The sequence below is a fragment of the Psammomys obesus genome, unplaced genomic scaffold (assembly GCF_907164565.1).
Source record: "Psammomys obesus unplaced genomic scaffold, mPsaObe1.curated_primary_1811, whole genome shotgun sequence".
NCBI lineage: Eukaryota > Metazoa > Chordata > Mammalia > Rodentia > Muridae > Psammomys > Psammomys obesus.
In genome coordinates, this window is record NW_026585742.1 from 15724324 (window position 1) to 15739594 (window position 15271).

The 15271-nt window shown below is 38.4% G+C and overlaps 1 protein-coding gene across 1 annotated transcript in view; it reads left to right on the forward strand.

Moving 5' to 3' along the window:
* The window catches only part of LOC129670528 (DNA repair-scaffolding protein-like), a gene marked incomplete at its 3' end in the record, with an annotated part of 244997 nt that overhangs the window by 83452 nt on the left and 146274 nt on the right, over positions 1 to 15271 (forward strand). The window contains exon 7 of the mRNA XM_055599034.1: positions 2359 to 2459. Within this exon, the coding sequence (XP_055455009.1) occupies positions 2359 to 2459 (101 nt within the window). The remainder of the gene's footprint in view (positions 1 to 2358; positions 2460 to 15271) is intronic.

The window sequence follows — 15271 nt, forward strand, 5'->3', positions numbered from 1 at the left end:
CAGATGTGTAAGGGAGCATTTAGAGACATGTTCCACCATCATGTCATTACATTGGTTATAAATTGGAACAAAAATAATGTTTTTTTTTTCCCTATAACAAAACCATGAAAGTGAGAAAGAACTTGTCAAGCTGTGTGCCTAAAAAGCAAAAGTAGCCAAGAGTTCCTAGGAGAATGTATCATATAGTAGGAAGAACATATGTGGAGGGGTGGGTCGTCTATTAATACTATTTTCACCACAAACTGAGAACAACTGGCTAAAGAGTACATGGGACATAGGACAGACTGATAGAGAGATGGAGCTGTTATATTTCGAAAGGGATCTAGTCTTTAAAGCAGTTTCAAAGAGTAGTATTTCCAGAGACAGATAATGGGATGAGTACTTTATGCTAAGAAAATTATTACCTATTTCATGTTGTTTTCACAAATAAGGCACAAGTTTGTGTACTCATTCTAGAAAAACCACTTCCTAGTATCCAAAAACCTTGGAAGGTGTCATTAGACTAAAGAACAAGAAAGATCCAAGATTACATAGAGTACAATTAGTGACTTAGTGATAGAAGTTTGGTTGTATAAGGCTTTAAGACCAGTGGCTTCCTGTGATTTGAGTCAAAGGAAGAGGGCTTATTAAATGGTCAAGACAAAAGTGACCTCACCTAGGCCAAAATGGACATGGCCTATTTGAAGCTAATATCAGGTATGTCAGACATATTCCTGATGCTGATGGGTCCAGTAATAAAGCGATGCATACTACTCTGATGGCTTAGTTTACTTTTATTATATTGGAAATGCTGCAAGTGAGACCCTCCAGTATTACTCAGTAGCCATTATGACTGAAGATAGTCACAATTATGCCAGTTTGAATCCATCAGTGCCCCAAATGAAGTTGTGGTTTTAGAAGGGAATGGTAATTGGACATGATAATGCACGCAAATAATCCTACCACAAACAGTAAGTTTGTAGTTCACGACAAGCTCAAGTGACACAGTTACTTTGGAATCTGACTAGAGTGGTATGTAGTTAGGTCTCATCTCAAAAATTCAAGATCTATGAATCTACCTCAGTGATAGAATATTTGTCTGGTATGTGTAAGGCCCTGGGTTCAGTTACCAGGAAGGAAAGAGGCTATGGGGAAGATGTTGTGCTTGACATTAGAAAGATTTTCATGGCACAAGTGACATCATCCAATTCCAGACGTCATGTTTCCAACTCTATTGAGGACCTTTTGTGTGCCAAGCACGTTTTTTATATGCAGGAGACAAAATAGCCAAATGAAACCTCAGCCTGTCCTGGGTGAAGACTGTCAGCCAGAAAATCAAGTACTTATAATATTAGATGTGAGATAGTATATTTTGGATGGGAACTAATTGATTAAATACATTTGAAGTTATGCTACTAGAGGATGGTAGGTTCTTAGACTTGAATTAATGGGGAGAGACACCTTGTAAATTTCAAATTAAAAAATAACTTATTTATTTATTTTATGTACATGGATGTTTTGCTTGCATGTATGTCTCTCGAAGGTGATGGATCCTGGAGTTATACACAGTTGTAAGCTGCCATGTGCATGGTGGGAATGGAATGCAGGTCCTCTGAAAGAGCAGCCAGTGCTCTTAACTGCTGAGCCATCTCTCCAGCTCGTAAATTTCAAATTTAGAATTGATTGTGGTGTGGGTAGATGAGGTGGGTAGAAGAAATAGAGGAAAGTCATTCAAGAAATCTACAAAATTTTCCTTCCTTCCTCTACTTATTTCCCTTCTTCCCCTTGCCTCTCTTTCATTCCTTTGCCTTTTCTGTCCTAGTCCTGTAATTTTTAAAAAAATTTTCTTACTTTATTTCTAATTTTTCTCAACTTTGTGTTCCATATAGTGTGTTTGTAATTGTTACTAAATTATCTTAGGGAGTCCAGATACTATTCTCATTTGATTATCGCGCCCATCAACAAATTAGCAAGTTCATTCTTGTCTGAGTTTGCATTTATCTACTTGCATGTTTGGAGTCCCTATTTGTATGATAGGATGGAGCATTTTTTCTCACCCTAGCAAAGTGATAACTGCAGGTAGTAAATGCACAACACATTTAAGGAGTGATCAAATTAAGAAAGCGTAGAAAGGGAATCAAACTGATTTAGGTGTCAAATTCTGTGAGTATAATAGCAGTCCAACTTTTTTTGTGAATCAGGAAATAGACCTGGTAAGAAAACTAGAAATTGGAAATGATACACAGAAAGAGAATGTAATATAAAAAATGTTAACATTTCCCTTGTTTCATCTGTTTCTGGTTGGGGGATGTAAAATGTAAAAGCTGCAGCTATTTTGAAGACTTTAGCTTTTAAACATAATATATTACAATTCAACAGAGGCGGGCTAGCAGAAAGACTACAAGAACTGCAGAATCGAGAGAGATCTGCCATTTCTTTATGGAGACATCGATGTGTTTCTTACCAAATGACACCTTTAGGTAAGATTTTTCACAAGCTTCTAAGTTAATGGTTGTAAAATATTCCAGGTAAAAAGTGTTTTTATACATTAAAATACATTTATATTTTTATATTTATATTTTTGTGACTTAAATTCTTTCCTATAGTCTTTGTTTTGGGGAGGGTAACTTTTCAAAATATAAGTTAAAACTGTTTTGGTGGGGTATGGGGCCTGGCTAAGGTGGTCAAATACTTGTTGTGTAAGCATTAGGATCTAAGTGTAAGTCTCTGGCATGCACTTGAGAAACTGGATGTGACATCGAGGACCTGTAATCCCAGCTTTCTGGAGGCAGGGAGAGAGGAGGAAGGATCCCTGGCCTGTCAGTCTAGCCAAATGGGTGAGCTCCTGCTTCTGTGAAAGATACTGACACATGATAAAGATACATGCACACACACAACACACATGTATCCTTCTCTCACACACAGACATGAATATCAGTTGTTAAAACATTTGCAAAAGCCACACATTTTATTTCAGTTTATTGTATAACAGCTATAAGAAAATTTAGTATACAAATCAGAAAACATAAAACATGTTTTCAGTATAGAATAAGCATTCTAATTTTAAAGATGACATAATATATAAATGCCTACTCAAAAATCAAACTCTTAAGAGGTCACCAAGCTGAGCCTATTGGTGGTGGCCATACCTTTAATCCCAGTACTCTTGGGAGGCAGATGTAGGAGGATCTCTTGAGTTTGAGACCAGTCTGGTCTACAGAGTGAGTTCCACAACATCCAGGGCCACACTGAGAAATCCTGTTTCGAAAAGCAAAAGCAAACAACAAAACAAAAGAAACAAACAAATACAAAACAAAGAAAGAAGGAAGGAAGGAAAGGAAGAAAGGAAGAAAGAAAGAAAGAAAGAAGGAAAGAAAGAAGGAAAGAAAATAAAGAGAAGTTATCAGTCAGGACAGTTACTTCAGTAAATCTCATACATAGTCAAAAACACTTAATCAAAGCTGAATCATTATTCTCTAGTCATTGAAGGTACACTTTAAAAAGTTGATGCTTTTTCAGGCTGAACATTTTGAACATCTCACACATCAGATGCACTGCCTACTTGCTATCCATTTAATTTTTTTTTTATCCTTCTAGAATATTTCTGGCAACAGTTTTAAATGTCTGTTAGTGACTTCTTTTTAACTTATGCTGATAGAAAAATAAGTTTAATATAATTTTCATATCCTGTTCTTTCAAAAGAAATTGATTTTATAAATTTGTATCATAAAAAGTAGTGTCAAGGACTATCAAGATTATTTTATCTTATATGGTGATATAATAGTTTGTTTTTCCAGAGATGGGATGGCAGATATTTCTCTTTTCCTGTGTTCCATAGTTAATAAATAAGCCTGAGCACTAATCCAGAGTCCCATAGATCAGGCTCCAAGAAGGTTCAAAAGGTGTAGATGCTTGCTGCCAGTATTACTTTGTGTCCCAGAACCCACATCCTAATAAGAGAGAACCAGCTTCAATAAGTTGGCTTTTGATTTCCACATGCTTCCCATAGCATGTATGTGTATCCATCCAAACATAAAATACATAAATGAAATGTTAAGAAGGAAGAAAGAAAAGGACGGTGGTATGGTGGGTTTTACTGGAATATAGTTCTAACCTATTAAGCAACTTGATATTCAAATACTGACAGCTTTCTTTGGTGAGATCATGTAAAGGAAAAGTTTATATATGTACATGATTGGTGACCTTATATGTATCATAGAAATGAAAAAAATTTTCTTATTGCAATGAGGATTCATCAGATTGATACATTTATAGAGGGACTAAATATAATTTCCTATTAAGACATGCTAACTCAGTATCAAGTGTTCTCAGGTTTATTCTTCAGAGGTTATCGTTTGAAATATAAAGTTAAATACAACAAGCACTTATACAAAGATTCATTAGAATCATGACATGTATAATTTTGTTATAGGTAGACAGAGTTATCAAAATATTTGGTCATCAAACATTCCATCATTTAAGCTCTTTTTCATAGGAATAAAAGAAGGGCTTTTGAGAGTTCAAATATTACATAATAGAAACTTTGTGTTTGTCTCAACTTATTTGTCAAGTGTATTCTGTAGCCTTGAGTTACATATTTAAAACTATTGCACAGAAAACAATTTGTAAATCCTTGATGTGAGAACATTCAGAAACAGATACCACTAATAGACATGTTGTCTATCTTTAAGTAAAGGTTTTGTGTCAGATGAAGGACAAGCCATGCGGTATCTTCTTTCAGCATCAAAGGCAGCCGGTGGGAGGCCATGTTTTATATACTAACCAGCCACATCATGATCTTGTTTAGTTTCATGTTTATTAATTGTCAATCATTTGAAATTTATTTTTTGTAAATGTGCTCTTCTATCTTTGTTCCTTTATCTTATAAGTGTGCTAGCAAAGCTCTCTGGTGATAAAGAAATGGTTGAATGAATGAGAGTCCTTGCTGCCTAAGTAAAAGGAGCCAGGTGCAGGTACCAGCACCCAGCCATATAGAAAGCCAGGTTTGGTTACATGTGTGCCTGTAGCCCTATGACAGGAAAATAGGGGTCAGAGATAAGAGATTGCTAAGGCTTATTGCCTGCTTCTAAGATCAGTGAGAGACTCTGTCTTATAATTGAAAAGACCAAGCACAGCAACATTCTTCCACACACCCTGGTGATTTTTGTACCAAAACTGACTATCAGGGACTGTGGAACATTGAAATAACACGGTTGTACAAGTTTACATAGCCACCAGCAGTGGAGGAGGGTTCCCCTTTCTCCATAACCTCTCCAGCATGTATTGTCACTTGGGTTTTTTATTTTAGCCATTCTGAGATAAACAAGAAAGAGGACCTGAGGTAAGATGATCAATCCTCACTTAGAAAGACAATTGGGATGGACATTGGATGTAGGAGAAAATGATTAACAGGACAGGAGCCTACCACAGAGGGCCTCTGAAAGACTCTACCTAGTAGTGTACCAAAGCAGATGCTGTGACTCATAACCAAACCTTCAGCAGAGTACAGGGAGTCATATGAAAGAAGGGGGAGTTAGTATGCCCTGGAGAGGACAGGAGCTCCACAAGGACCAAATATATCTGGGCACAGGGGTCTTTTCTGAGACTGTTTCTCCAACCAAGGACCATGTATGGATATAACCTAGAACCCGTGGTCGGATGTAGCCCATGGTAGCTCAGTATCCAAGTGGGTACCCTAGTAAGGGGAAACAGGGACTATTTCTGACCTGAACTCAATGGCTGGCTCTTTGACTTTCCCCTCGCCCCTAGAGAGGAGCAGCCCTGCTAGGCCACAGAGGAGGACTTTGCAGCCAGTCCTGAAGATACCTGATAAACCAGGGTCAGATGAAAGGGGAGGAGATCCTCCCCTATCAGTGGACTTCAAAAGGGGCAAGGAGGAGAGGAGGGAGAGAGCGTGGGATTGGGAGGGGATGAGGAAGGGGGATACAGCTGGGGTACAAAGTTAATAAACTATTACTAATATTAAAAAAATAAAAAAATAAGATCACTGCCAACTCAGTTACTGTTTGCCTTTCTTTTGATAGAAGATGGCTAAATTTGTACTGTACAAAGTTATCTTCAATACTAGTGTTTTTTTCATTTTTTCAATACTAGTTTTTATTATACTATTTTATTACTTAAAACAATTTTTTAATTTAAATATATGTTGATCATATTCTTCTCCTTCCCCAAGTCTTACCAGGTCCTGTTCTTCTCCCTACCTACCCAATTTTAAATTCTTTCTCAGAAAACAAACAAAACCGCAATACAACCACCTTCCCCTCCACAAAAGGTAAGAAAAATAAAACCAAATCCAAAAAGCAAAGCCCAAATGGACCAAAGTTTAACCAAATCAAAGCACACACAAAAATAACTGTGGAGTCTATTATATGTTGGTCAATGGCTACAGAACATGAGGCCTGCCCTGGAGTGGTTGATATACTCAGTTTTACTTTTTTGGAGAAAGCTGATTTTCCCTCTCCTTGGAGGTTTAAATGACAGTTTAGTTGCTAACGTTACAGTTAGCAACTGTAGGTTTTCATTCATTCATTCATTCATTCATTCATTCATTCATTCATTCATTCATTCATTTTTAAATATATAAAAATGAAAATATAAGATAAAAACTATCATTTTATAGTTGGACAAGACAAACAAATAGAAGAAAAAGAGTCTTAAGAGAAGGCATAAGGTGTTCAGATTTTAGTATGTTTATCCTATGTTATAGGTCTAGTATCCACTTAAGTGAGTATATACCGTGTGTGTCTTTCTGTTTTTGGGATACCTCACTCAAGATGATCTTTTCTAGTTCCCACCATTTGCCTGCAAATTTCATGATTTCCTTGTTTTTAATTGCTGAGTAGTATTCCATTGGGTAAATGGACCATAGTTTCTGTTTCCATTCCTCCGTTGAGGGACATCTGGTTTGTTTCCAGGTTCTGATTATTATGAATAAAGCTGCTACAGACATGATTGAACAAAAGTCCTTGTATACTTGAGTGTCTTTTGGATGTATGTCTAGGAGTGATATAGCTGGATCTTGAGGAAGCACTATTCCTAACTAAAGAAGCTAAACAAGAAGAGGTTCTGGGGTAAGGTAATCAATCCTCACTTAGAAAGGCAAATGGGATAGACATTGGAAGTAGGAGAAAACAAGAAACAGGACAGGAGCCTACCATAGAGGGCCTCTGAAACACTCTACCTAGCAGTGTATGAAAGCAGATGCGGAGACTCATAACCAAACCTTGGGCAGAGTATAGGGAATCATATGAAAGAAAGGAGAGTTAGTAAGACCTGGAGAGGACAGGAGCGCCACAAGGGTTTTTTTTCTGAGATGGATTCTCCAACCAAGGACTATGCATGGATATAACCTAGAATCCCTGCTCAGACGTAGCCCATGGCAGCTCTAATAAGGGGAACAGGGACTGTCTTTGACATGAAATCAGTGGCTGTCTCTTTGACCTCCCCCTACCCTGAGGGAGGAGCATCCTTACTAGGCCATAGAGGAGGACATTGCAGCCAGTCCTGATGAGACCTGAGAAACTAGGATCAGATGGAAGGGGAGAAAGACCTCCCCTATCAGTGGACTTAGAGAGATGGAGGAAGGAGATGAGGGAGGGAGGGTGAGATTGGGAGGGAACGGGGCAGGGGCCTATGGCTGGGATACAAAGTAAATAACTTGTAATTAATATAAAAAGTAAAAATTATAAAAAAAGAGAAGGCATAAGAATCAAGAGAGAGAGGCAAAATCATTCACACCCTCAGGTATCCCATAAAAATGCTAAACAGGAAGCCGTATTATATCTGCACAGAGGATCTGGTATAGAACTCTACAGGCTCTCGACATGCTGTCACAATCTCTATGAGTTATATGAGGTTTGATCATGTTGATCTATTGAGGGCCTTATTATTGTTATTATTGATATGCTCCACCTCCTCTGGCTCCTACACTCCTTTTCCTTCCTCTTCCACTAATTTCCCTGAGCCATGGGGGCAGAAGTTGATGGAGACATCCTTTTTAGATCTGTGTATTCAGAGGTCTCTCACTGTCTGCATACCGTTTGGCTGTGGGTCTCTGTATTTGTTCCCATCTGCTGTAGGAGAAAGCTTTTCTGATAATGGCTGAGCAAGTCACTAATCTATGAGTATAGCAGAATATTATTATTATGAGTCATTTTATTGCTACATTATTTTCTAAACACAGTAGTATTTGTTTTTTATATAGGTCTTTGGGCTGTTTAGTCTCAAGGTTATATTCATGAAGTGAGCCCTAAGACAAATTCAATAGTTGGCTGGTTACTGCCACAAGCTTTGTGCCAACATTGCCCTAGTATATCTTACATGTAGGACACCACTGAAAATGGAAGGATTTGTGGCTGGCTTGTATTTTTGTTTCTCTTTTGATATTCTGCAGGAAGATGTGTGATATTTTCCTGTACCAAAGACCCTTAAACATAGTTGAAGGCTCTATATAGGTACCAGCTTGGTATCTCCATGTTCAGTTAGTTGTGGAAGTATTTTTTTCAGCAATACAGCCTTGCTGGCCGTCAGGGGAGAACAGCTTTAGCATTGTACATTTGTTAAGCAAGAAAGACTGGTTTTATTGTGTATACTAACCAGGTTCTTCATTAATTTCTAAGATTTTTTTTTTTTTAGCTGCCTCTTATTTATAGGGAGATTTAATTTTAAATTTAAATTTAGTTTAAATTTAGCTACTATCATGCATTAAACATTTTATTTTCTTTAATTTGTGTTGCATACTCTAATGAACCAAATGATAATTTTTTTCCTATAAAATCTTTATGTTTAAGAATTACTTAGAAGAAATTTTTGTAAGCTTATATATGTTTTTATCTGATTATTTTATGGGTATGAAATAAATCTTCCCTTATATGGTTTTGATACTCATGCTAAGTTATTGGTATAGCTAAGGAATGAGAGTAACAGGTATCTCACTGGACAGGTTGTGTTTCACTTATTCATTCAGTGAATCCTTATTAAATGACTCTTTCCTGACAGCCCTGCACTAGGCTTTTAGACATAAAATCTTGAATAAACAAGATTTTTTAAATGAATATTTATAGGGATATAGAGTTGTCTCAGTGTCCCCACCCCTCACTTCTGCTCCCCCTTTTGGGGTATGTAGGCTTGTTGTACATCTGTCTGGGCTGGAAAGAGTGAAACTTAGCTGGGATGTGTGGGTGCAATACAGAATCTTGGTCCTTGGTGAGTGTGTGAGAAACAGCTCACTCAGGGGACAGCTCCAGTGAGGCAGCTCATTTAGTTGGAGGGAATAAAGGCTATTTAAACCCTTGGAAAGTGGGTAGAGGCTTTTGGGGTGAGTGTACATTATTGGCCAGTGCCAAGGTGCTAGGAATGCTTTATTCACATGAAGAGGTGCTCTTTGGAGAAGACCTTATAAGCAGAGAGGAAGTATACCCTGTAACCTGGCTGCCAGGGTACCTGACCACCTCAAGAGTGGCAGAGGTGGGGGGCATAAGGCTAAGTGCATCAGGACATGCAGGCCCAGGGCATGGAGGGAGCAGTTCTACACCTGCTGTTCTCAAATGAAGATTTTTGGTGTTTGGACACATCTCGACCTAATTCTAGCTCGGGGCCTGCTCTTCTGTGTCACACAGCTACAGCTCAGCCCCACAGCTCAGCAGTATTTGCTGTTCTTCAAGTTTGATTTCGACGCACCAATATTTCAACTCCAAGGGATATGATACCCTCTTTTGGCTTCTTTGAATACTAGGCATTCATATGTTACATGTACATGTATGTATGTATATACATACATACATACATACATACATACATACATACATACATACATACATACATACATATATACATACACACAGGCAAAACACTCATATATATAAAATAAAAAAAAATTTAAAAAAGGAATGTTTTTGTGCACATGACTGCAAGTCCCAGAAGAGGGCAGAGTTGTCAGATCTTTGGTAGGAGCCACCTGACAGGAGCACACAGGCTGAGCCATCTCTCCATCCTCACAAACAAGAGTTTTTTTTAATTTACTTCCATTATAGAACATCTCATTATTGGATTGGTAGCTGGTAAGCAATGAAAGAAAACAGGATAGTCAGGGTTCGGATAGGAGATATGGAAGCTATACTAAGACAGCCTGTCTTGAAATATCCTTGTTTTTCCATCAGTTTTAAAAGAACCCTTTTCAATATATCTTGGTCAGTGGTTACTTACCCCTGGTCCTTGAATTGTCATTTCTTGTTTTTCTCGCTTTGTTAGTTGCTACTAAGAGATCTGATGTTATTCTGGTGTCTTTGCCCTTTTGAGTTAGCATTTTTCCTTCACAGTGTGTTGTTTGTCGGCATGGGAAGGGAATGTATATGTTGAGTCACAAGGTTTATGCCCAGTGTCCTCCTCAGTAATACTCCATCTAATATATTGAGGCAAGATCTATCACTTGAATCCAGGGCTCACTGATTCAACTAGGCTTTCAAGCCAGTGTGCTCTGGAGATCTGTCTGTCCCTCCTATTATATTGTTTCCAGTTGTGATTTTATGTAATGTTTTATATTTTCTATAAAGAGAATTTTCTCCAATGAGGTGTGCTACCTATACCTGTCTTTCGTTATGAAGGTTAGATCTAGAACATAATAAGGAGTTATGCTGGTCTAGCAAAGTAACAGTAGTAAATTCTTTTCTAAGGTCCCTGACCTCACTAACCCCAAGAAGTGGGCTAGGTTTCCAGTACCAGACATGATTTCCCTACCACTGAATTAACACCAACTTTTACAAATATCCTGCCTTTGTCTATGTTTACAGGTGTTACAGATAGGTAGGATGATTAACTGCTTCTTTCCTTTGCAGCTTGCATAGTCCTACTATGATGTGGAAGCTAGACTGTTGGAAGCTAGTCTTTCAGCTTATGTCCAGCTCGAATTGTCCAGAGTCCCATGTCCTGAGGGTATGTGATCTTCAGCAGAAGAGACTTACCTTTACATGCTGAGTGACAAACAGCACCAGTACTCTATATTGTATGTATGTTGTTTATATGACCCTGAACATTACAAAGGAGGTTTCTTGTGGCTGGTAATGGAGTTTGTATTAGTCTATACTTCTTGTGTGGAACATTATCAGTCCAAGTGCCATAACTTCCTTTAAAGATTGAGACATTGTGTATATGTATATATGTGTGTAAGTATGTGTGTATATATATGTATAGTGTATAATTGTAGTTAAACATAAAATAATATAATTTATTAAAGCTTTATCAAATATCTGTGTTGGGGTTTTATTCCCTTGACCCTCCTCTTTCTGTATTAACTTCCCTTCCTCCTTCCTAGTTGGATCCCCAAAACCATTTTTCTGTTCCCGACTTCATCTCAATTGTCTCCTGCTAATTCTCTCTCAACTGACCCTCCATAATCCCTTTCTGCTTTCCTTGTTTCTATGATAACTTTATGTTATATGTTCACATCTGAAGGTTGGGGCCTAGGAAGCACAGATGAGAGAACATGCAACATTTGTCTTTCTCTGAGCTACCTCACTCACTATAATCTTTTCTATATCCATCCATTTACCTTTGTCTTACTCAGTGTTCTGTTGTTGTGAAAAGACACCATGACCAAGGCAATGCAAACAATAACAAAGGCAATTTATTGTTATTATTATTAATTGTTTTTATTTTTAGATTTTAGAGACAGATCTTTTTAACCTTAATTTTTATTTTATGTGTCTGGGTGTTTTGCCTGCATATATGTTTGTGTACCATATACATGCTTGTGAGCCACCATGTGAAGGCTGGGAATTGTACCTAGATCCTCTGAAAGAATATCTAGTTGTCTTTCTTTTAAAAAAATTAATTAATTTGTTTATTCACCTTATATATCTATGATAGCTCTCCTCCCGGTCTCACCCTTCCTCCCTCTTCTCCTGTCCTTTCTCCACTATTCCTCAGCTTATTAAGTCATGTAGAGATTGAGCATGTCCTCTTCCCCTGTGGCTTGAGAGGCAGCTCCAAAGCATGCAATAGAGTCCAGTATGAGATAGCCTTCATTCCCCTTAATAGGGTACCCACATAAAGCCCAAGCTACCCAATGGCTACATTTGTGTAGGGGTCCTAAGTCTGGTCCATACATGGTCCTTGGTTGGGTGCTTCACTCTCTGCAGGTCCCTCTGGGCTGTGGTTAGTTGGCTATGTTGGTCTTGTGGAGCTCCTGTCACCTCCAGGTCCTTCTATCCTCCCCTCCACTTTTTCACAAGACTCTCTACGCTTCACCCAATGTTTGATTTTGAGTTTCAGCATCTGTTTCAATCTGATGCTGGGTGGAGCCTCTCTTTGCTAGGCTCTTGTCCATAGACATAGCAGAGTATTGTTAATAGTGTTAGGGGTGGGCTTTCTTCCATGGGGTGGGTCTCAGGTTGGGCCAGGCATTAATTGGACATTTCCTCAATCTGTGCTTTATCTCTATCCCTGCACATCTTGTAGGCAAGGTAAATTTTTGGTTGAGTTTTATGGGTGATTTGATGTTTCCCTCCCTCCACTAGGAGTCCAGTCTAGTTAGAGGGTATTCTCTTCAGTCTCCATGACCTACTACTGCTACTGGGAGTCTCAGCTGAGTCAAGTCACCTCCATACCCTCCCAGAAGCTTGCCCTGTCTTGGGTCTGCAGCTTGTTATAGAGATTTTTCCACCCATGGTTTCCTTTTTTCTCTATGCTCTTTGTCCTCCTACCCATGCTGTCCCCAGGTCTAATCTCTGCTCTCATTTCTTTCTGTACTACTTCTCTTCAGCCGCTCCTGCTGTCTGTTTTCCTTTCTGAGTGAGACTTAAGCATCCTCCCTTGGGTCCTCCTTGTTACTTATCTTCTTGGGGTATGTGAATTGTAATATGTTTATCCTGTACTATATGGCTAAAATCTGCTTATAATTGAATACATACCATGTGTGTCTTTCTGGATCTGGGTTACTTTACTAAGGATGATCTTTTCTAGTTCCATACATTTGCCTGCAAATTTCATGATTTTCTTGTTTTTAAAGGCTGAGTAGTATTCCATTGTGTAAATGATCCATTCTTTGGTTGAGGGACATCTAGGTTATTTTCAGATTCTGGCTATTACATGTAAAGCTGCTATGAACATAGTTAAGTAAGTGTCCTTGTATGGTAGAGCATCTTTTGGATATATGCCCAGGAGTGGTATAGCTGGGTCTTGAGGTAGAAGTATTTTTAATTTTCTGAGAAGTCACTAGATTGATTTTCAAAGTGCTTGTACAAGTTTGTACTCTCATCAGCAATACATCCAATACTCTTAACCATTGAGCCATCTTTCCAGCCCAAGTCAACTATTATAAAAGAAAGTATTTAATTGGAGACTTACTTACAGTTTCAGAAGTTTAGTCTATTATCATTGAGGAGGGAGCATGGCAGAATGTAGGCAGGCACTGGAACAGTAGTTGAGAGCTTTATCATGATCTGTAGGTAGAGAGAGAGAGAGACAGACACACACACACACACACACACACACACACACACACATGCAGACAGACAGAGACAGAGAAACAGAAAGAAACAGAGACAGACACTCTAGACTAGGCATGGGCTTTTGAAACATGAAAGACCACTTCCTCCAAGTCTACATCTCTGAATCCTAAACCTGTCAAATAGTGTCCTTCCCTGGTGAATATGCACTCTAATATATTGTAGTGGCATTAGAGTCCACGAGGCAAAACTAAAGACTTAGACTGAATTCAAATTTTGAATAAAAAAAAAAATTATTTTTACTGCTTCCAGAAGGATGTCAACCTGTAACAATATTTTTTTCCGAGAGTTTGTTATACCCCCTTTGCTCCTAAATATTTAATTGAGTTTTCTTCCTCACTTTAGTTCCTGAATAAAAGACACAGACCTTTAGATTTATAAAAGCTTTAAGGTATGATAACTGGGTAAATATCAACCTTCTAACCTATTTTGCCATTTGCCAGCTACACACCCCAAGTTACTTACCATATTGTTTTTGCCTGGACTGCTTCTATTCCATCAGCCATCATAGCCAGTGTTCATGGTCCATACCGCCCCATGGTGACTTTCTTATCTTTCTTTCTTCTCCTGCTCTTCTTTCTGCTTGGTGGTCCCCATTTGAACCCAATTCCTGGAACCTAAGCTCCTCCTATCTCTCATCTGCCTAGCTATAGGCTGTCAGCAACTTTATTTAACCGTCCAGAGAATATTGGCAAGCAAAGTTTACACAATATTATTTGCTATACATGAGAATGTACTTCTTGGGAGCCAGTAATTTAGCATTTGAATACATAGCACAAGACCAACCCCCAACAGCAACCTTAGAGCCATCAGCATGCTGTGTGGAAGCAGTGGTATTAAAGTAAGGTTTTAAAGCTGGCATCAGAAAGCTGTACATTACAACTGTCTATTTAATTCATAGCTGGAAAGGAAAAAAAATGTTGTATTTCCCTCAGTTGCTTCTTTCTTTCCCTCTCTGTAGTATTTAAAAAAAAAAAATTCATCCCTTTCCCACAGCGATAAGCAGGCTTTACAGTCACAGGCCTCTGTTAATACTCAAGGCCCATTTTCCTATTCTCATCTTACCTGCAGGCCACTAGGATCTCCCAGGCATTCTAGAACAAAAATAGTCAGTGTCCCTTAAGGGATGCCTGGCTTTGTATTAAGTTCCTTTAATCATCACTGGGGACGTGTGTATAAGTTATTACTCAGTTCTGAGCATTCCAATGATAGAGCAGTTCATTTCTGAGCTAGCAAAAACACAATGCCATTAGGTTAGAATTGGTTGTCATATTCCCACAATATGAGCCTTTAGGGGCCACCTTTTTTTGTCTGTTTGAGACAGGGTTTTTCTGTGTAGCTTTTTCTGTACTGCAACTCATTCTTTAGATCTCTCCAGATCAAAGTCTTTGGGGTGCCAAATGTTTTAAGGAAAGTTTTTTTTCCCCCAAGTGGATTGAAAATAAAGACAAAAACATGGTTGTTTGAGTAAGAGCTCCTGTTGGCTCATATATTTGAATGCTTAGTTATCAGTGAATGGCACTATTTGAGAAGGATTAGAAGGTGTGGCCTTGTTGGAGGAAGTATGCCCATGCCAGGCCCAGTTTGTTTCTTTGCCTGTAGATCAGGATATAGCTCACAGCTAGCACTCCAGTGTTATGCTCCCTTTCATGATGGAGAAAACTGATGTTTTTTTGCAGAGTCCCTGCTCCTTTCTAATGACAATTAGAAAAGTATACTTATCATCATAGCAGGGAATGATAGATAATTGCAATGTGACTCATACATGA